Source organism: Pteronotus mesoamericanus, unplaced genomic scaffold (genome assembly GCF_021234165.1).
Source record: "Pteronotus mesoamericanus isolate MK-2021 breed Mesoamerican mustached bat unplaced genomic scaffold, CSHL_Meso_final scaffold_1186, whole genome shotgun sequence".
Lineage (NCBI taxonomy): Eukaryota > Metazoa > Chordata > Mammalia > Chiroptera > Mormoopidae > Pteronotus > Pteronotus mesoamericanus.
The window spans coordinates 4476468-4499669 of NW_026555302.1; the positions used below are offsets into that span (position 1 = coordinate 4476468).

The 23202-nt window shown below is 44.3% G+C and overlaps 1 protein-coding gene across 1 annotated transcript in view; it reads left to right on the top strand.

The window, feature by feature from the left end:
* The window catches only part of COLGALT2 (collagen beta(1-O)galactosyltransferase 2), an 81062-nt gene extending 58495 nt beyond the window's left edge, over window positions 1–22567 (top strand). The window contains exons 6-12 of the mRNA XM_054587669.1: window positions 674–793; window positions 8534–8610; window positions 11815–11921; window positions 17124–17256; window positions 18351–18478; window positions 20346–20552; window positions 22081–22567. Coding sequence (XP_054443644.1) covers window positions 674–793; window positions 8534–8610; window positions 11815–11921; window positions 17124–17256; window positions 18351–18478; window positions 20346–20552; window positions 22081–22357 — 1049 coding nt within the window. The 3' untranslated portion in view covers window positions 22358–22567. The remainder of the gene's footprint in view (window positions 1–673; window positions 794–8533; window positions 8611–11814; window positions 11922–17123; window positions 17257–18350; window positions 18479–20345; window positions 20553–22080) is intronic.
* Window positions 22568–23202: the final 635 nt, after the last annotated feature.

The window sequence follows — 23202 nt, forward strand, 5'->3', positions numbered from 1 at the left end:
TGAAGACCGGTGTTGAACATGAGAGGGCTGTGGCATATTTTTGGCAGGTTCTTAACAGGACTTGAAACGCAGTCTTTCTTTCGTTCCTTTATGAAACTGTTCTAGAAGTTTCATGTCCATTGGCTGTGTCCAAATCCATGCTTGCTAAGACGTGAAATAAAACCAAGGAGAGTCCTGGAGAATTTAAGTGTCCTTGCTTTTTATTTTTTTGTTCTACAGATGCCTAGATTCAGCTTTAATAATCTGTCCTCCTGTTTGCTTTCATATCAAATATGGATTTTATTCCTCATTCTCGTTATTTCCTGCAGTTGGATTACAGTGTTCCATTCTGTTCTCTGGAACGGGAATTCCTTGCCTCCCTTTTGATTGGTTCATGCCTCTCGTGTTCATTTCAGACCACAAGTATGCTTCTGCTTTAGAGGGGAAAAAAATCAATTTCCTCTGAGCTGAAGTGTGGCCTGGGCTTTTTATTAGACCCCAATGCCCTGTTATACTTTCTCAATAAAGGAGCATTTCTGAGGTCTCCAGACAGTGCCTGGAACAGCTGCTTGTTAAGTGTAAGCACCAAACCCAGGGTCTCCTACAGTCCAGTCTCTTTCTCCATAATGGTCACTATCAAACTAAGAAGTGTGTTTTCTGATTGGTCATCTTTGTTCCTTTCTTGGGTCCTCAGGCATCCAGATGTACCTCTGCAACCGAGAGCACTACGGCTACCTGCCCATCCCCCTGAAGTCCCATCAGACCCTGCAGGATGACATCGAGAGCCTCATCCACGTGCAGATAGAAGCCATGAGTGAGTGACCCAGGAGCCTGCGCTGGCTCTGGTCCCACGGCCACGTGACTGCACCCAGCACTTCTCCCCTCGCTGGGGACTGGGGTCTCACAGCCCCCAGTCTGCCTCGGCTGAAACATGGATATTCATTCATTCGCTTATTCTTAGGCTTTTCCTAATGTGAAATGTGGATATGACAAGGTCTTTGCCCTCTGGGAGCATCCCATCCGGGTGGAGAGCTGTGTGCACAGTAAACGCATTTCACACAATGTCACAGGGGCTATAATGGTGCATTGCAGTGGGATCGAAACTCAGACTTGGCTCCTTTTCACTTATGTGACTTTCAGAAAGTAACTTACCTCTTTAGTTGTGCGATGGAGATGATGAAAACTTGTAGAGTTGGGGGGAAAGATTCTCTACTATATATATAAAGTCTAATAACAACAACAATGAGGGATTTATTATCCCCCTATTGAAGGTGAAGAAATTGAGGTGTAGACAGTTTAAGTAACTTGCCCTAGATCGTTCTGCTAAACAAATGACAGACTGAGTTTTGAACCAATCTTGTTATCTCCAAAACTCATGGCCTTAAACACAGCGTTGTTACTGCCCGTAGGTCTAGCGTGAGATCAGGACTGGGAAATACCCAATAACTAGTAGCTACACTAATTACTATGTATAATGTACAGGTGGCTAAAGGAGAAGTGACAGATAACCCCTGCCCAGGGGAAGAGGTCAGAAATGGCTTTCCATCAGAGGGAATATTTGCACTGAATTTCTCACGCAGGAACTAACAAATTCAGCGACTCATCACCGGAGTGTAGGCTGTGTGTGGGGAAGGGACAGGCAGTGAGCCCAGCTAGAAGGACCTCTAATGTGTTGGGCTTTTCCTGAAGGGAGGGGAGCAATTAAGGGGATTTTAGTGGGAAAATGTCAGGTTGGAGCCTGGATTTCGGACAGTCACTCTCGTGGCCGAGAATTGTGGCTGGGGCGGGGCGGGGCGGGGTGGGGGAATGCTGGCTTCAGGCACTTTAAAGATGGCATTTTATTTAATTCTTGCATTTACCTTTTCTAGTTATAACTTTGTTAAAATTTCAGATTCCGAATTTTAAAAGATAGAGCATAATTAGAATAAGAAAATAATTGCAAAATAAATCTTTGAGGGTAATAATGCAGAAATGTAGGCTAGAGGACCTTGGAGGATTCATAGAAGTATGCTGGTGATGGAATCATATCTGTCAAGTGTCCCTAGGAAGGATGGACTAGATGTTAAAAGCCCTTGGCACAACCTCTGGAACCCAACAGTCAGTAAACAGATAGCTGCTAATAGATGACACCAAGGGAAGTGTGGAACAGTCACTATATCCATGTGCAAATGCCGAGTGCCTGCCCCCAGTGGATGACTCACTCACGCGGGTGCTGGGGATTTAAAAGATTTTATAGCCCATTCTCTGTTTTGGGTGTTTATATTGAACTGGGGAGACAAGACAGATATAAAAAGTCTCCAATGATGAGGTGCTTTGTGAAAGGAACAGATATTCAGTATAAGGGCAAAGGGAGTTTGGAACAGGGAGAGGTTGCTGGGGGCTGGGGTGATCTAGGAGAACGTCATATCCTGGTGGTTCTGAAGCTGAGCCTTGACAGCAGCATGGGCTTTAAACAAAAGGAAGGATACACGGAGGGCACTATAGGTAGGGGATACAAACTGAGCGAACACATTGATCCAAAAGCATTCTCTGCCTGGAAGAGAGTTGGCTTTACACCACAGAAGGAAGGAAGGTTTGAGGGCTGGGATGACTCCCCTGTCATGGTCCTTGAATGGCAAGCTCCAGCAGGACACTCCTCCTCAGCAGTGAGGAGCCAAGGAAGGTATCCGAAGAGAGAACGGGGCTGTAAGTATTTATTAACCACTTACGATGTGCCATGGATTGTTCAAGAGGCTAGGGATATAGCAGTGAACAAAACTGACAGAAGCTTCCACAGAGAAGTAGACAGTATATCCAGGAATCAGCCACATGAATGAATATTTCGGGTAGAGTGTTTCAAGCAGAGCAATGACACATGCAAAGGCCGTTAAGAAAGAGGTTGGGTGCTCCGGGAACAGAAGGCCAACGTGGCTGGAGTAGACACGATGAGGAACGGAGTAGGAGGAGATGAGGTCATGGAGGAAGAGGTGTCCAGATCGGGCTGAATATTGTGGCCACAGCAAAGCATTTGGATTTTAATCTAAGAATAACAGGAGTGGCATGATGTGACTGGTGCATTTAGGAATGTCATTCAGACTATGGCACAGACACTACAGTGGGGAGACCGGTATATCTGTGTCTCTTGGTGAGAGATGATGGTGTTGGGAATGCAAGCTGTAGCGGGGAGGTGATGGGAAGCAGGTAGGTTTAGGATATATTTCGGTGGCAGACCCAATATGACTTAGAGAGGTCTGGATGCAGCCCATGAGGACAGAAAGGAATGAAGGATGAGTCCAGGATTTTGGCCTGGCATACCATTTAATGAAGTGGGAAAGTCTTCGTGGGAAAAGATTTGGGGAGAGAAGTTTCGGTGACGTAAACTGAAGATATTTATTGAACATCTGAATGGAAAGATTAGGAGATACTTGGCTCTATGAGTCTGGAGTTCAGGGAGAGACTCCAGCTGGAGACAGACACTTGAGAGTCATTACCATTAAAAGGATATTTGAAGACATGGAACAGTGTGAACTTGTTTAGAAACAGAACATTGAAAGGGTAGAGGAGAGGGAGGACAGATCCCCAGGGGAGACAAACAGCCAGAAAGCTGAAAGGAAAAATTGAGAAGTATTCAAGAAGGGGCCAGATGCTGAGGAGAAGTCACATAAAGTGAGGGTAGGGAACTGATCTTTTGTTCCGTCAAGATAGAAATCTATAATGGCCTTGATAAGAGCCCCTTCAGTGCAATGACTGGGACACAAGCCCATGGGAGTGGACTGAAGAGAGGACAATGGGGAGATGAGAAAATAATCTGTTGGGATGGAGAAGAGAGGAGTAGGATGGTGGCTGGAAGGCAGTGAGAGATTAAGGCAGAGGTTTTGTTTTTTGTGTTGTTTATTTTTAAGATAGGATTTTAGCATGTTTGTATGCTTATGAGAAGGAACCAACATATAAGGAAAACTTGGTGATATAGAGGAGAAGATGACTGTAAGGCTGAAGTCCTTGCGAGAACAAGAGACGGTATAACCCAGGACAACATTGGAGAGGTTGCTCTAGATAGGGCAATGATGTGTGGAAGTCAGAATGTGTGGATACAGATGCATCTGGGTTTGCAAACTTGAGGTCAAAGAAAAGGCATATCTAATATGACTTTGTTTTCTCTATGACATATGCATTCCAGTCATCAGCTTTAATCGCATTTAAAGAGATGTTGGAGATTTCAGGAGAGAGAAAAAGGTATAAACTAGATCTCTCAGAGAATAAGAGAGTAAATCTACGATGGAAGTACACAGTTGCATCATTTGGCAACGTGGAGTGCCAATTTGACATCTGTGGTTATAGTTTTGCAATGACTCAGTCAAAACAACTGTGTGTATTTTTCTTGTGCTATTTTTCTTGGGTCTGAGTAAGTGGACAATTGAGTTTAACCAGGATTGGGGTTTTACCCCACAAGATCAATGGAAGAGGTTCAAGGGTCTTTACAAGGAATGGTTAGTGTGCTAGACCATGAGGTCCGGGCTGGGCAGCGATGGAAGCAAGGGCAGGAGGGGAGTGACGGGCATGGTAGTGGGTCGCCGAAAGCGTGATTGTTGGTGCAAAGGTCTAGGACCTAGAAGCCAACAGGCCATTAGATGGATCATCACGTGGATGCTGAGGTTTCTAAGAATGATGACAGGGTCAGTGAGACCATGAGCCAGTGACCGTAGTCATCAGTGGCTGAAGGGGCCTGATGAGGAGGTGGAGTGTGCGAAAATATGCTTCAAAGAAGCTGGAAGTTGTGACAGATGAAGGAGAAACAGTTTGGAGTGGGTTGGGGGATATGAGAAAAATCACCTTCCACTCTGACAGCGGAACGGGAGGCAGTGTCTTCAAAAGAAAGCCAACTTTGAATTAAAACAAAAAGGTGAAGAGACAGAAAGGGTGAAGAGACCAAATATGTCAGGGAGTTTATGAATTGCAGACTGGAGTTTGAGGGATCAGAGCTAAAAAGTTTAGGTGGGTGGGAGGTGGGGTATAAGGACAGTAGATGACACTTATGAATCACACTGTACCCATCACCCTCCATGCACTGACTCATTCAGTACATTAGGAGATGCATGGAAATTTATGAATGTGCTTCCTGGACAGATAAATGACAAAACCTTGCAAAAGTGATGGGGTAAGTGGGTATGAGGCATGAGGAGTCTGCCCTGGCACATCGGAGCTCGAGACAGTAGAAATCTTAGGTGCCTGTTCTCAGCAATGACATCTTGAGGCAAGTGAATGTCAGGTAATGATTATTAAAATATTGGATCTGATGTCAGAGCTAAAAATGAGATCCATCTCCGCCCATCATTTACTATTTGACCTTGAGAAAGTCTACGTGTGGGTTGTTCTCAATTGCCTCATTTATAAAAACAAACAGTAAAAGTGAAACTATCAAATGATGTGGAGAACACAAAAGTACTCAACAAATTGTAAAGCACTTGAGTGCCAAGCTTGGCAGTTATGGTCAAGAACAGAGCTGTTTTGTGGAAGAAAATTATTTTGACAACAGTGTGCACAATGACTTAAAATGAGGCAAGAGTAAGAGCACATAAGTATTTGAAAAATATTAAAACACCCCAAACAGGTGAGTGAGGATCTGAGCTAGGGTAGTGGCTAGAGCAATGGACATTTGGGGAAACCATAGGGAAGTGTTAGGGTTTTTTCCAAGCACAATTTCTCAACTTCTTTTCTGAGCATGACTGGGCTGGTACATTGTGTGATGAGTAGAGGGTGCTCCAGTGTGGACCACAGAAAGAGCAGTAAGTGATGGTCACCCAGGAGCAAGGACGTAGCTAACTGAGCTACTATGAACCCAGACCCATTGCCCCAGGCCAGCTTGACTCCAGTGACTACCAAGAATTAGCTTTGGGGGCAGGGTACAGCTTTGGGGTTAAGGGTTCAGGTGCAGGAGTCAGGCCTAGATTCAAACATCAGTGCTATCAGCTCTGTGACCTTGGGCAAGTTATTTAAGCTTTTTTCCCCCCTAATCTGTAAAAATAAGGACAGTCTTACCTATCTATGGTATATGTTGTTAAACTTAAAGAAATGTGATTAAATATGTCAAGAGGGTAGCTCAGAGTTCAGTGAGTAATAAAAACTCTGTAAAATAGCTATTATCCCTAGATCTTGATTTCTAGATCCGGGAGCCAATGAAACACATCACACCAAATGGCAGCACAGGGAGGGAATATGTATTAGGAGGAACTCAATGAGGGACTGGATATATTATGAATGATGGAGTCAGAAATGACCCCAAGCAGAAGCTAGGACATAGCGAACCTTGAAGTCTAATGTAAGCAAAGACCCATCCCTTCTCCCCCATATAGTGTCTTAGGTCTAATTCCTCATTTCTGTTTTTCCCTATGGCTTAGCTCTCTGCCTTTAGTGGCAAAACCCAGGGGTGTTTCTCATAGTTTTGCTCAATGGTGGTTTTCAGGAGCCGGCCACTTTGGGCTTTTTGGGGACACTTCTATGAACACAATGACTGCCCATGTTTGATGGAAGCAAAGTGGTTAAAAGCAGACTGTTTGGCTGAAATGGGAAAGCCACACAAACCATGTGAGTGCCAAACAGACCAAGAGCGTGGAAAGGGTAACTCAAAAAATAACCCCTCCCAGTCTAAAGCCCAAGGAGGGAGTGCTAGACAGCGCCTCAAACAATGGTGTGAATGAGACATTTGTATGTTAACTTTGTTCCTCTTAAAAACCAAACTCTGTACATGGTGGACCCTCAATAAATATTTGTTGATTTTAAAAGAAACTAATGAGGGGGTGGAACAGAAAGGAGCAAAACGTTCTGGGCTGCTGACAAAACAAACATGTGCTCTGTGTACGCCCAGAGACGGGGCTGTGAGGGTCACGGTTGAAGTAATGAAGACAGCTCTAGTGTTTGGCTGAGGAAACCTATCTCGCTATCTTCTAGAACTTGACGTTATTTGATTATGAGTGAAACTGGATGTCCTGCTTTCTCTTCAACATCCCGGTGAAGGCCCTGGCTGCATGGCTCAGTTAGTTGGAGTGTCGTCCCGATGCACCCGGTTGTGGGCTCAATCCCTGGTCAGGACGCATGTAGGAGACAGCCAGTGGGTGCATGAATGAGTGGAACAACAAATTGATATTTCTCTCTTTCTCTCTCTCTCTCTCAAGTCATGAAATTAAAAAAAAATTTAAATACTAAGTTTTTTCAAACAAATATCTCAGTGAAGGGTAAGTCCATTAAATAATGCCTTTTGGACAGTATCTCAGTAAGGATGCGCCAAGTTATGCTGGTATATCAAACAGTGCCCAGATCTCCTTGGCTTAATGCAGCAATGGCTTCTTTCTGGCTGTGCAAAGTGTGCCGTGGTTCGATGTCTTTCTTGGGCAGCTATCCGCCGTAGGTCGGCACATCATTCTGGGCTGCTTCAAACTGGTGGCTTCCCCATGTCAACATGCTGCTAAGATCACGGTGGCAGGTCTGGCTGGGGGGTGGGGCTTAGAGAATGGAGCAGCAGGAAGTCACGTGGCCATGACTAACTTCAAGGGTGAGGAGCTGCATTCCTCTTTGGACCTGGAATAGGGGAGAATGGGTGTTGGCGGACTCTGGTGGTGGCCATCACCCATAGTTCTTCAAACAACACACTGACTAGCTTTCATTTCGAACGTCCTTTGTATTAGCTCTTTAAGAAAAAAACCAAATGAGTGCTTTGAATTTGTGCAATACCAGAAATCTTCAAGGTCTTCTCAGGTTTTTACATCAACATGGCTATCAACCTTGTAAATATAGAGTTTGTCATGATAGTTTTTTTGGAGTATCAAATAAATGAAACTTTCATTACTTAAGATGTGATGTCCCTTCCATCTGGAAATGTCCTTGTCAGCCCTTTTCCAAGTTCTGGGATGTGGGCTGGACCTCAGAGCTGAGTTTGTATGAAAATAAAGGACTTTTTGTGCATCTGTAGTGAAACCTGCCTGGCTGGGATAAAAATAGTCCTAGACTTTGACCATTTTAACTGTATAGAAAAAGCATTATTCTGAGAAAGTCTGGCCTATTTCTGAACTCTTTCATCATGGGTCACCATAAGAACTAGCTGAGGGCTATGAGTATTTATTAGGCTAATTTATTGTGGCAAGTGCTTTGCATGCTGGTATTATTTAAATTTTATAACATCCTAAAATATACACTTTTATTATCCCAACTTTACACGTGAAGAAAGGGGCCTAGAGAAGTCACCTAACTGTTCCAGACCTTCAGAGACCAAAGTGTGGACCCAGGCCATCTGACCGCAGAGCCCTTCCCCTTAATCCTCGCCCTAAACTCCCTACCAAATGCTCTGACAATAAATCTGAATGGAAATGCAGCAAAGCCTGCAACCTGCCTATACACAAGTGCTCTCCAAACCAGTGCCCTGGCCATCAGGGTTCTTGTGCAGCCACCCAGTCCTGGAGAAGCACTGAGCGGGACCCCGGCCCGGGACACCCAGGTCATGTCGAGAGGCGTCAGGTGTGTGGATGGAATACTCTTGTCTGACGTTCACTCACAAAGCACTCTGCGTGCATCTTGTGTCTTCCAGTTGACCGCCCTCCGATGGAACCCTCCCAGTTTGTCTCAGTTGTCCCTAAGTATCCAGACAAGATGGGATTTGATGAGGTAGGAAAGGTGCCTGTGGGTGGGTGTGCGGCACGCGTGTGCAAGGGTGTGCATAGCATGCTTCTATGTTTATATCAAAACAGAAGCCCGAGCGTGCATCTGAGAGCCTGCAAGCCTGGCTTGGCTACTGAAAAGGCACTGAGGTTTTGGGGAAAATTACTTGGTTTTTGTTTGCCTGTTTTCTTCTCTGAAAAAAGGGAGCATGGTGGTAAAAGTGAATCAATCCTGGAGTCACAAAGAAGGTCCTGTTCAGTAGTGAAAATAAATTTGATATTTTTTTCTAAAATATTGCCATCTTTTATCAACCTTTTTATCAAGATTCAAGGGGAAGGTAAAGAGGATATATGTTTTAGGTATTAGAGGACTTTATTTGGAGTGGGTGGAAATTGTTCTGGAACACTATTTTCTTACTGCTGTTCTCCCATGAAACAACCTCCGAAGGTTGGAGGGTAAGGTTAAGAGGACAAAGAAAAAGCGAAAAAAGAAACTGTTCTAAAATTCTGCCTTTGGGCAGGTAAGAACTTTAAAATAGCTCTCTGAGGACCATGTTTATTGTTAAGTTTCAGTTGTATAAAGAATGAAGTAAAAATATAAAGAGATGCCCCTCGGTAATATGCCCAACGTATTTGATGCCTGGCAGGGCAAGAAATGTGACTCCCGAGTCACTGAATCCTTGCTGGTCCCTCGTGTCGTGTGGCTGCTGACAGTATTCAGGGACGGGGGGGCCTGGAGGCGAGGGCAGTCCCTCAGGAATCCACAAGCTGAGGAGTTTTTCATGGATTCTGGGTATGTTACAGGACAGGCTTCTTGCTCTGTGCTCATTGTCGCTGCTCCACCGAGAGGAAATTCCTTACTGATCACCCCGTATCATACAACGCGTGTTCCTAATCCCCACATAAATGGGACCAAACCAGGATCTTCCATTTGGACATGGGTGTGACGACTGGATCACTCCTGGAAGCCTTCTGAAAAATGCCAACTCTTGCGAGTGACGCAGGCTCAGCGACTCTACTTTCCTGAGCTCGGGGTGATCACCCCTCTGTCCTGAACAGAGATAGGATAGTGCGGAAAAAAAAGACTTCCTGGGCCTTCCAATGCGCCCAGTACTCTGTGACCTGGGCGGTGGCGTCTCAGTTGCACTTGGCTGTGTAGCTTTTTCTCTGTTTACTGTTCACTAAGTATGAGCAAGCCGTCTGTGTTTTTCCTTCGTGGCTACAGTTTTTATTGCACTTGTCCTGGTAGAAACTGGGACAGGGTTGTAATTTCCCCAAGTCATCCCAGGCAAGAGGTCTCTGGTGTGAGAGGACTTTTTTGTTTATTTCTGTTAATTTTTTGTTTTGGCTTAGTTTTGCTCTCCTGGAGTGGCCCTGGGTAGGCCCCTGTGTACCCATGAGCAACGCCCTTCCCCTGTCTATCAAATTGGGGGCTGGGACATGGCCTCTTGCAGTGTGATTCTGCACAGGAAGAAAATGAAATATAAAAGAACACCTTCCATGAAATTGTAAAATGCCAAGTGACCAGGCAAATAGTCACCACAGAAATTATGTTTTAAAAAAATAATGCATCTGGCTCACGTTGCCCTAAATGCAGTGAATGGTTTTTTAAGAAGACATCTTGCTCCCCATCAGTATTTTTTCCCCAGAGCTTTCTAAATGGATGGAAGGGAGAGTATTTTGTAAGGATGGGTTGACATTTTAGTTAGTGTAGCTTTTTATCCCAGTAAATTGTATAACATATTGATAAGCACACTCAGAATGACCATATGCACCGAAGTTTTACCCAATCTAGTCTGAACTCCAGGCTGGTTGTAAGATACCCTCTTCATTATTCTGGATGTAGCATAAGGCAGCTCTATTATAAACTATGGGTCATAGAATGTTTTAATCTGTACTTGACTTGAGAGAGGAATTTGTTCAGCTCCCTCTTTTTAGAAACAAGGATCTGGACTCTGTAACATTAAATGTCCCTAAATGTCACCTAGGTGGTTAGTCAGGAGGAAGCCAGCGTCATCTGACTTATTCCTGCAGGTTTCTCCTTTTCCATGCTAAGTGTTCTCATTTCTTCTCAGTAGCTGAAGTCTTCTTCACTCAGAGGACTAGTTTAATGTTCAGAGTGATTTTATTACTGCAGGTAACAAAGAGACCTTATTAAAAATACTAATTTACCTGTAATAGCATTCACAAGACTCTAGGTTCTTCTGTGGTTCCTTAAGTCTGGGAATAGTTAGGACAGCCTCATCAGCTGGGACTTCCTGTCATGGCTTCATGATATGAATTTGTTCAGTGCAGCCATCAGGAATGTAGGGACTAAAGTGGGGGCACAGGCGGACCTAGCCCTCATGGTGGGGGGCGTTCTAAATGCACCTTCTTTGGGACCAGTAGGTTCCCCTATAGCCTTTCCTACAGATCCACATGGAAATTCAGGATTTCATTTAAGCCTTCACTTATGTCTTTCCATTTTCCCCTTCTCTCTTTCTCAGCGGGCTACCTGCAAGGCCACAGCGTCTTCCCTTTACTTTTTTCAGAAAAATTCCCTTGTCTTTAAGAGAGTTGACTTTTGACACAGAAGCTACTAAAACTGAGACCTTGATAACTCAGTTTGGAACCTTTGGAAATAAAAGGAATTTGTTAAGACTACATTTTTCTTATTCTTTGAATGACTTCAAATTTATTGCCAGTGGATAAACATTAAAATAATAGCTGATATTTAGTACCCATGAGGTAAGACCATTATTATTCCAGTTTTACAAATGAGGAAACTGAGGCAGAAGATCTGGTCCAAGGCAAACACTAGCAAATAACAGTCAGGACGGGAACTCAGATCTGCTAATAAATTGAACCACTTGAGAAGCTGCCTCCTGCCCTTAGTGCTTATGTTTACATTTAAGTCTGTAAGCCTCCTGACGAGTAATTTTTCAACTTTTCTGTCTCAAAATCAAAGTGACCATGTACATCAACGAGCATCAGGGAAAACGAGAGTGTTAAGTCCCTGCAAAAGGCTCAGATTTGAGACTAAATCTGTTTGGATTCGTGTCATTTGACCCGATAAGAAATATAAACAAATCTTCACCACAGTGTCCCTGTTATTTCCACTCCTTATTCTAACTAAAGCTTTTAAAACGTTGGTCCTACATTTACTTAAATTCTCAGAGCCTAACAGAAGACTTGAGTAATGTGTTTTCTTCTCTCTTTCTTCCCACATTAGATTTTCATGATAAATCTCAAACGCAGAAAGGACAGGAGGGACCGGATGTTACGCACCCTGTATGAGCAGGAGATTGAGGTCAAAATTGTGGAGGCTGTGGATGGAAAGTGAGTTGGGGTTTTTTCTTGACCCTTTGCAGATGGGGTTGGCGTCGGGATGTGCCCTATCTGATGGAGTATTTCTGGGTGGGGGGAATCTGCAGTCATTAGAATATAGACGTGCTTTTACAACAGCCACGTGCAGCCTACAGAGGAAGACATGCTATGACATATATAGCAGCATGGGGGTTAATTTCACTGTGCAGAGCTGGCCTGTAACCTACTCACCTTCTGCCATCTCTGGTCTGCACGATGCTGAAGGCTCACCCTGGAAGTAATGTCCCCAACTCCGGGGTTCTTGCAATGGTTGGGGTGGTTCCCAGCTTTCCCCTGTGTATTGGAAAGAATGTGTTCAGAGTTGCATGCAGAGCCTGATTTAGAGCAAAGTGTCTAAACTTGGGCAACCTGAAGAAAATTAATGGAAAAAGTGCATAACGATCTGTGTATCCTGTTGCATGAGACGCTTGCCACGGTCCATCTGGCTGGTCACTGTTTCCGAGGATGTGGCAGGAAAGACACCCTAGAAGATTCCTTCAAGGGTTTTTGTTACTGCTGTTGTTGTTGTTATTTTCTTTTGTTTTGATCTTCTATTTGATGCCCTATTTCAAGGCATAGATTTTTGCAAATACTACAGCTTCAGTGTTATATGTTCACTTGGAATATGGATGCCTCTGTTGTGGAAATTCTTATGACTCCTTTAGTTAATCCCATCAGTGTTTCTTGAAGTGGAGCCTGGACATGCACAGGGCTGAGGAGAGGGCAGCTTCCAGAGTCCATCCCAGAGCTTCTGAATCATGATCTTTAGGGCCGGCCAAGAATCTGTATATAAGAAGCCTCAAGGTGATTTTTTTTTTTTTTGAGTAATGTTGCCACATAAGATACAGGACACCCAGTTAAATTTGTTCCAAACATTACATGAGACTTATACTGAAAAAATTATTTATTATACTAAAAAATTGTTTATCTGAAATTTGTATGTGTCAACCTACTGCCTTCTGGCCTCCATGGCTTCTAATGAGAATCAGCTATTAATCTTATTGAGAATATATTTGACCCTTGAGCAATGTGGGGGTTAGGGGCACTGATCCCCTGCGTAGTTGAAAAAAATGCATATAACTTTTTACTTCCCCAAAACTTAACTACTAAGAGCCTAGAGTTGATTGGAAGTCTTACTGACAACATAAACAATTGAATAACACATAATTTTATGTGTTTTATATATTATATATTGTATTCCTACAATAAAGTAAGCTGGAGACAAGAAAATGTTATTTAAAAAATCATAAGGAAGATAGCAGAGGAGTGAATGGAAGTCACGCTGACCTCCCAGGACCAACCTGGAATTACAACTAAATTGTGGAGAAATTACCTAGAACAAGCAACTGAACAATAGTGAGAGAGGAGCCTTGTAATACTGGAGACAGAAGAATCAGCTTTAGCACAACCTAACTGGCAAGGAGTATGGTAGAGACTCGAGAAGGCAGGTGGGGTGCCCACGGGTGGCAACACCAGAAGGATAGTGAAATGGCCAGTTGGATCCCCCTGAGAAGAGTGGGGTCTAAAACCAAAAGCGGGGATCTCTAGCCTACAGCACCAGAGCCCAGAAGAACACAGAAAACAGCCAGCCGAGAAAAGCGGCAGGGTTGCTCTCTGCCAGAGACTGGTGGCTGGAGATGCAAAGAACCATTTAAAGAGCCAACGCACAAACTTCTACTTCCAGCCACTTACCCTGGTCTCCTGCAAAGGCGAGGGCAGAGTGGGCTAGAGACACCTGAGGAGAGACTGGGGAAAGAGGCTTTGGGGAGAGAACTGAGAAAGTAGCTGGTGGGATCCCGGTGCTGACTCATCTCCCATGCGGCAGCAGCCATCTTGCTCAGGGAGAGACCACTCCCCCAAGCGGCAGCAGCCTCAGAGGACCCAATAGCCCCATCCTCAGATGGGATTCCATCCCACCCTGTGCTGTCTAAGCCGCCTGCTGAGTGCAGAGTGGTGGCCACAGATAGTAGATCCCTGGATAAAGGGAGTGCAGAGAGGTCTGGAGACACTTACGGAGAGACTGGGGACGGAGGCTTTGGGGAGAGAAGGGAGAGAGTAGCCGGTGGGATCCCAGTGCTGACTCCTCCCCCACATGGCAGCAGAGTGAGAGGACCCAATAACCCCGCCCCCAGAAGGGACTCCACCCCACCCTGAGCTGTCTACGGCAGCCTGCTGAGTGCAGAGTGACCAGATTAGCAACTGAAGGAGACAGCCACAGACAGTAGATCCCTGGAAATCTCAAACAGACTGCCTAAGGTCAGACAGGGATGGCATATGACATCATCAAAGGTCCAGAAAGTAAAAACAGCCATCTCCTACCATAGAAGTTCACACCACAAAGTCAGGAAATCAAGACAGATCAATTTGAGAGCAGAAGCAGAAAAGAAGAGTCTCACAAATAATGGAAAGACAAAGAAACACCCCCGACTCGAAGGGAAAGGAGGAATCCTCAGAAAGAGAACTAAATGAAATAGAAGCAAGTAAACTATCAGATAATGAGTTCAAAACAACAGTTCTAAGGAAGCTCAATAAACTCAGTGAGCTCAGAGAGAATTACCAAAAACTACAGCGAAACTATGAGGAACTTACTGCAAACTGTATCAGCATGGAAAATGACATAGAAACTGGCAATAAGACACAAGAGGAAATGAAGAATACAATTTCTGAATTGAAGAAAACAGTAGAAGGCATCAAAAGCAGGCTAGATGAAGCCGAAGATCGAATCAGCGAGCCAAAGGACAAGGTAGAAAAAAGCTCCCAGAAAGAGCAGGAAAATGAAAAAAGACTCAAAAAGAATGAAGAGCCATTAAGGGAAATGCAGGACAATCTGAAACATAATAATATCCATATAATAGGGATAACAGAAGGAGAAAAGGATGAGGAAGGGATAGAGAATCTGTTTGAAAAAGTAATGACGGGAAACTTCTATAATTGGAGGAGAGAAAAAGTCACACAAGTCCAGGAAGTACAGAGGGCCCCAGTCAAGAGGAACCCAATGAGGCCCACCCCAAGACACATCATCATTAAAATGGCAAATATCAAAGGCAAACAGAATCCTAAAGGAAGCAAGGGAGAAAGAGGTAGTAACATATAAGGGAGCCCTGATATGACTAGCAGCTGACTTCTGAACAGAAACACTGCAAGCCAGAAGGGAGAGGCAAGAAATATTCCAAGGAATGAAAAGCAAAGGCCTGCAACCGAAGACTGCTCTACCCAGCAAGGCTTTCAATTAAATGGAAGGCGAAATAAGGAGTTTCCCAGACAAAAGACGACTAAAAGAGTACACATCCACCAAACCAGCATTGCAAAATATGCTAAAGAGACTGCTTTAAGATGAAGAAAAAGAGTCTATGAATACCCTGTTCCTTTCACAGTTGCCAATACTTGATATTACCAATATTTTCTAATATGTATTAATCTGATTATGACAATGATGTGTTATTTTAATTGTTCCTTTGTTATTTGTTGAAACTAAACCTGTTTTTATATATTTCCTGCTTATTTATATTCTTTTTAAAAAGTTTTAAATGACTTTTTAGTATTCTTAATCCATTTTTTTATTAAAAATTTGTAGAACTTTTTCCCAAAAAAAACCCAAAGCAAACCATTAACTCTTTTTTAGATGTGTTGCAAATATTTTTCTATTCTATTACTTGTCCTTTAATTTTTTTATATGTATATTACTGTACAGTCTTAAATGTTTAATATAGTCATATTGTCAATATTTTATTTTATAGCTTCTTGGTTTGAATATTTTACTTCAGGGTAGGAAAAGTATTATTTTGTATTTTCTCTTAGAACTCCTTAGATTCTTCATATTGATTTTTAACTCACCTGAATATTTCTTGTATAATGTGTGAAATAGGGCTCTATGTTTGTTTTATTTCAAGTAATAGTGGTCCATGCCCCTTACTTGTTGAATAAATCTTATTTTCCCCATTGGTTTGAGGTATCAACTTAATCCTTTATTACATTGTTAGACAGATATATACATTTATCTTTAGAATTCTTATTATATTTCATTGTTTTACTTTATTGTTTCTGTGCTGGTGTCATGTTGGTATAATTGCTGAAATTTATAACGGTTTTAAATTTTTTAAATATTTTATAATTATCTTTGACATGTTAAAAAATAAATAAACTCAATCTGCATTTAGAAAGAAAGAAAGAAAGAGAGAGAGAGAGAGAGAGATGGAACTCTTACATTTTGCGACAACATGGATGGAACTGGAGAATATTAAGCTAAGTGAAATAAGCCAGTTGATGAAAGACAAATACCATATGATCTCACCTATAAGTGGACTCTATTCAACATGATAAACTAATGAACAAAATAAACCACAGGCATGGAAACATGGAGCAGACTGAAAGTGACCAGAGGGGATGGGGAAAGAGGACAATGGTGGAAAGAAGGGGAAGGGACTAGACAGAGAACATGTATGAATGACCCATGGACATGGACAATGGAGTGGGAATTGACTGTGGGAGTGGGGGGTGGGGGTGGGATGGGTGGAGGGGGGTAAAGGGGGAAAAGTTGAGACAACTGTAATAGAATAAACATGATTTATAAATTAAAAAAAATAAAAAATCATAAGGAAGAGAAAATACATTTACAGTATTGTATGTATTTATTGAAAAAAAAAATCCATGTGTAAGTGGACCCGGCATAGTTCAAACCATGTTGTTCAAGGATCAAGTGTACTTTTTATGCAGTGAGGCACTTCCCTCTTGCTACTTAAAACATTCTTTCTGCTATTTTTGTTTTTAACCCTTCTTTTAAAAAAAATTAGATCAAAAGGAAAGACACACACACACACACAATTCCTTTTTCATTTCTTCCTATCCTCATCCCTTCCAGTATTTAATGTTTCTATTAGCCACTTTCCTTCATTAGAAAAATACTTCCTCAAACTTGTCAAAAAAGTGATGGTACTTAGAAATATGTTGGAAATTGTAGGGGACACACAAAATATAAGATACTCTCTTATCTTCACAAAGATTGTAACACCTCCAGGACACATTAATCCTGGGAAGCTCCCAAGGCATCATGGGAAACCTGGGACATTTTTCTCAGTGTGCGTAAAAGCTCTGGAGAATAGGCAGAGCTCTCTTTCTGGCTTCCGTGGTGGGGACATCTCACCTTGTTAACCTTCAGACATGTTCTCTGTCATGCAGGGCACTCAACACAAGCCAGCTGAAGGCCCTGAACATTGAGATGCTGCCCGGATACCGAGACCCCTACTCCTCCAGGCCTCTCACCAGGGGTGAAATCGGCTGCTTTCTAAGCCACTACTCTGTCTGGAAAGAGGTAAATGGTGCTTTGTTAAGATGTGCGATTTTGTCATGAGCAGGAAGGAGAGTGGGACCTTGTACGTGAATGAGGACTGGGTGTAAAGTGAACCCACCTCTGTTCTGGAAGGAGACTTGGAAGTTGCTGTTGCCTCCTGTCTCCCTCTGACACAAGGCCAGCCACGGGTCACCTTGGTGCCACTTGGGACAGTGACAGGGGAAGATACCCATGTTCTGGGGCCACACTCCTACTGATGCGTTCTCCTCCTTTGTAGGAGTGCCTTGTATGTATCTAACATGTCATCATTTATTAAGAGATTTCATACAGGAAGCCCCACAGTCGTCATATGAACTGGGTCAGCAGGGGACCCATTTTAACCAAGAGGAAATAAATACGTTGCCCAGGCAGGAAGTGGCAAAGCCAGGACTTGAACCCATATCTTACAGATCAGACATTGATAGGGGTGATATTGCAGTGTGAGGTTCCTGATAAAGGTTCAAGTCTCACAAGAATAGAGAAAGTCCCTTAATAAGGGGCCTTGAATGCCTCCTCTCTTTGAATGATCCAGTCTAGGCTGCTCTTTTTTTTCCCCTTTAAATTTTAAATGAAATGTAAGAGATATGTAGAAAAATATGTAGATTGTAAACTGTGGGTCAATGAAATTTCCAAACTGAACAACACACCCATGTTAAACCAGCACCAAGATCAAGAAGCAGGTGCCAGCCCTGGAGAGGCACCTCCTCTGTGTTTCCGTCTAGTCACCTGTCCCCAAGGGTGATCACCGTCCTGACTTTTAGCAACAGAAACAATAGTTTTGTCTTCTTTTGTACTTTTCTTATATGAGTGGAGCCATATGGTATGCAGAGTCTCTCAATACTACGCTTGGGAGATTCACCTAGAACCTTGTACTTGATTGTAGATCATACATGGTGTCATACATTCTAATTGCTGTAAATACACCACAGTTTTTGACCCATTCTACTATTGATGGGCACTGGCTTGGAATCCAATTATGAGCTTTTACAGATTATGCTATTAAACTCTTGACGGTTTAATACTTATTGGTCTAATAAAAAAATAGATATGATACTTCTCGCTGATGACCTTTGCAGGTAATTGACCGGGAGCTGGAGAAGACTCTTGTTATTGAGGACGATGTGCGCTTTGAACATCAGTTTAAGAAGAAGCTGATGAAGCTGATGGATGAAATTGACCAGGCTCAGCTGGATTGGGAACTGATGTGAGTGACAAGACAAACTTATCAGAGAGCTCGGAAGGGCACTCGGTCCATTCCAGGGGGCAGCGAGCCCCACCTCCCCAGCTGGGAGGAGATACGGCTCAGACTCCATTTACCTGCTTCGTTCTCTCTTCAGTTGCCAGGCGCAAATTAACTTCAGCAGTACATTTTATCTAACCCAACATACCTAAATATTATTTTAACATGTAATCAATATTTCCAAACTATCAATGAGATAGTCTGTATCCTTTTTTTAGAAAAAAAAATTTTTTTTAATTTATTTTTAGAGAGAGGGGAAGGGAGGGAGAAAGGGATGGGGAGAAACCTTGATGTGCAAGAGGAACATCGATCAGTTGCCTCCCACATGCCTCCAACCAGGGACATGGCCTGCAACCCAGACGTGTGCCCTGACCAGGAATCAAACCAGCGACCTTTCAGGTTGCAGGGCAATGCCCAACCCACTGAGCCACACAATCAGGGCTACCTCCTTTGTTTACACCGTCTTCAAAATCCAGTGAGTGTTTTACACCTATGACACATCGCCATCTCAATGCTAAGCTTTCAGCTGCTAGAGTAAACTGTTATCCTACCAAAATAGTCTGTTTTGTTTACTAATAATAACAGTTTTCTTTAAAATAATGAATTTTGTGTAATGGCGGTTACGCATTTATTAATATGTAAAATATTTTACACGTCTCCAATTTTAAAACTGAACGTAAGTAAAATGAAAAAATTGAGTACAGACTCAGTCCCACTCACCTCCTCTCACATGCTCACGAGAGGTTTCTTCTCCACTTGATGACATGTTTAAAAAATTCAGACTCTTCTGTCGGGAGAGACAGTGGCTGAGAGGGCACATTTAATGCCCCAAAGAGCTGAAGGTGAACCTAGTTTTGTTCCACAAATCCTGGGATGTTTTAATAAGAAGTACCCCGTGAATGTTTTTCTTTAATTACAGTTTACATTCGACATTATTTTGTGTTGCTTTTGGGGTGTGCAGCAGAGGATTAGACAATCACATACTTTATAAAGTGGCCCCCTGATATTTCCAGCACCCACCTGGCACCAAACACAGTTATTAGAATATTGGTGACTCTGTTCCCTTGGATGTTGAAAGAGAGTTTTAGGGCCAAGTAGAGGAAGTCAGCTCTATGTGGCAGGTAAAATTCAGCTTGCTCAGGTAAGCGTAAAACAGACAGGTCCCAGACAAAAGGAACGGGTGTCACACCCGTGAGTAGGTGGCGGGAGGGCAGACTCAGCTGCGGGTACAACTGGGGTTGCCAGAGATGCTCATGCGGAAGAGGATGCACCCGGACGCTTTCTTCAGGGCAGGGCACGCAAGAGGCAGCATGGGCCGAGCGAGGTGGGTGAGGTGTTGTCATCGTTCTCCCCCGGAGGAGCCGCCTTGGCGTCCCTGCTGGGTCCCTGGACCTTTTACTGCACACCGCCCCTTTCCCACGGCCCTTCTATCCTGTGTTTGCCACCAGCCTTTGGAGAGCTGTGCCGACAACAGCAAAGGCGGAAGCTCTGGGGACCTGAGACTCAGGATTCTCACATCTGGCCTGTCTGGTCCCCTCCCAACCTCTGTAAACACAGCTGGAACTCTCTTTACATCTTAACCTTCTGGCTGAAACACTGTCTGCTAAGCAAGAATCGATGAGCTGTGGATAAATGGAGCCAGGGCCATGGCCTCACTGGTGGCCGGGGACAGTCATGGTTGGTGGCAGACGCAATGCAAAGTGGGGCGTGAAGCGTTTAATACATGACCCAGTTGGTCCGAGCCTTCAAAAGTGCCTGAGAAGCCACGCTCCATTTTTATGGGCGTCTGGTACTCAAATTGGAATTGTCTGATCTGCCCACTTCCTTTCAGCTACATTGGTAGGAAGAGGATGCAAGTAAAAGAGCCAGAGAAGGCGGTGCCCAGTGTGGTCAATCTGGTCGAAGCCGACTATTCCTACTGGACGCTGGGCTACGTCATCTCCCTGGAAGGAGCGCGGAAGCTGGTCGGAGCTGATCCTTTTGGGAAGATGCTGCCAGTGGACGAGTTCCTGCCAATCATGTACAACAAGCATCCCGTGTGAGTCGCCCTGAACTCCCTGCCTGTCCCGTGAGCGCAGTGCACTCGAGAATGACCCTCCTCAGTTACCGGGCAGTACTTGATATTTGCTAAAGGTGTGCTGCTTTCCTAAATGATCTGTCCCTCGTCATGACCCAGAGAGGCTGACTTGAGTGATTATCCCTTTTAGAGACTGGGAGGATGCGGCAGAAATGGTGAGTCTTGCATAGGGATCCCACTTAATATCCAGTGTGTAATTTAAATGGACATAATCTGCTCAGTCCTCTCCTTGTCTTGGATCTTACTTCCATAAACCCTTCCATACACCTCAAGGTGAAGGTCATCTTCCTAAGCACCTCAAATTTTTCAATTCACCTCTCAGTCCATTGTGTGTACTGTTGGCCATGCAGTGGCTCGCGGTCTAGCCAAGAACCCAGACCCACAAACAATCATCATGACAGACTGTGATGCTCTGATCCGGGGTGTGTGTTAGAGGCTCAGGGGAAGTGAGGTGGCCGTGAGGACGGCGTCCACGGAAGCAAGCGGCCTGATGCTCAGGGTTTCAGTGCCCAGGCGTTCCCTCTGACCACGCACTTGTCAAAGGGCTTGGTAAGTGACAGTGTCCTCGTCAGTCTCCCCAGCAACCCAGGAGCCCCGGAGGTAGGCACAGTCCTCCCTTTCTATATCTTTAGAGTCTAAACCAAGCTCTGCCCCTCCCAGCTGCTCTGTCAAGGATTCCCAAGTTTGTTCATGAAGCAGGAGACCAGAGCCTAACCTCAGCTCCTTCTCGCAGTTGCTGGGTGACGTCCTCACATAGATGGTCTTCACGTCAGCAGCTGAGAGTCCCTGAGCGCTGCCTTGCTCATTTTGTCTCCTGTCCTCAGTAAGGACGAGCTCCTTGCCCTCGTCTATACATGTCAGAGGCCGGCATGATCGCTGAGTCCTGGAGAAACAGGAAGGTCATACCACCCCCCTCACAGGAAGGAAAGGGGAGCCTGTGGAGCGCTTACCAGCCTAGGAGCTGAGCAAGTGTCGCCCCAGATCACCTGCCTCAGGGCCCTGGGAAGGAGGTTGCGTCCCCCTCAACATTATACTCACAGGGAGCTGGAACGCGAAGCCACGCTGGCACGCCTCCAGGCCTCCGCCGGTCCCCTTGCCCCTTCACTGCCCTCCCCATGCTGCCATCGAACTGATTAATCTGGCGACAGGGCCTTTGCTACAGAGAATCACATGTATTCATTATCATGGTCCCACAGAGCTTCCTTCCTAACTTTTAGAGTAAGACCTGAAATTCATCTTTTAAAGTAGCCTATCCAAATACAACAGAAATATCCTGACTTTTTCTTTACGTACTCGTTTAGATCATCTGAAAACTTTTCAAAGGACGTTTATTGTATTTATAGACTAAAGTTCTCCACAAAGGACACAACTTAAAAGCTCCTCTGATGATTCCCTGACCCTTGGCAGGGTAACGGGCAGGGCCCCTCTCTCTTGTCCCCCGTCCTGTAAGTGCCCGGCCCTCACTCGCCTGTGCGCCTCTCGCTTGCAGAGCAGAGTACAAGGAGTACTACAAATCCCGGGACTTGAAAGCCTTCTCCGCAGAGCCCTTGCTCATCTACCCCACGCACTACACAGGCCAGCCGGGCTATCTGAGCGACACGGAGACCTCGACCATCTGGGACAACGAGACAGTGGCCACTGACTGGGACAGGACGCATTCCTGGAAGTCCCAGAAGCAGGGCCACATCCACCACAACGCCAAGAACACAGAGGCCCTGCCTCCGCCGACCTCCCTAAACACCGTGCCTTCGAGGGATGAGCTATGAAGGCGCCATGCAGGGTTCACCACCCTTTGGTTTCTCTAATGGGCTGTTCATCGGTTTGCTCTGGCTTCTTCTGGTGGTCACAGTAATCCAACCAAAGCAGTCAAAAAGGGATCAATCAAAATAAGTATATTTTTGACAGGGGAGGAGAAATAAGAAAATTAAACCCAAATTTCCTAGGATGGCTAGAAGATAGGATTGATGGCAGCCAGTAAGATGTGCTTCAATGTAGACACCTAGTCCTCTAGTTCATTACCTGTGTGCCACTGGCTCTCACATTAGGGTGGAAGAATATGGCTCAGACACCTGTCCAAAAGAAAGGTGATGACCACACTGTCAATTAACAAGAGGGCAAGGCAGCCACGCCAATTTGGCCATATCTGAGGTCTGGTGGGCCCATTTGATTCATAGATGTGACCGTAAAAGCTTGTGTAGCTAATAAGTTTATGGGGGGAAATCAAGTTATTGAAAATCAAATTAACTGGGCTTTTTGTTGAAAGGATTTCTGTCATGAGCCTTATTGCAAACTGAGTTTTTCATCCTAGTTCTTTTTGTCCAACGGGGATGGGTATTGGGTCTGGCTGAGACTTTGCCTTTGACTATCATGGCGACTGAAGCTCTATAACAGGGTTCCAGTTCACCATGTGGGTACAGTTTAGTAGCTCTTCTGGGGGTTTGTGTAGATATTTGAGGAAAAAAAAGAACTCAGACTTTGGCCATTTTGAGTGTGGTCACTGGAGTTAGGATGCTCTATTTATGAAGATAAATTTAATATATAAGAGGTCAGGGCTGGTGTTAATTTCTGTCCCAAGGGTTTGGCACATCAGACGCTCCCCTCTACACCCCGC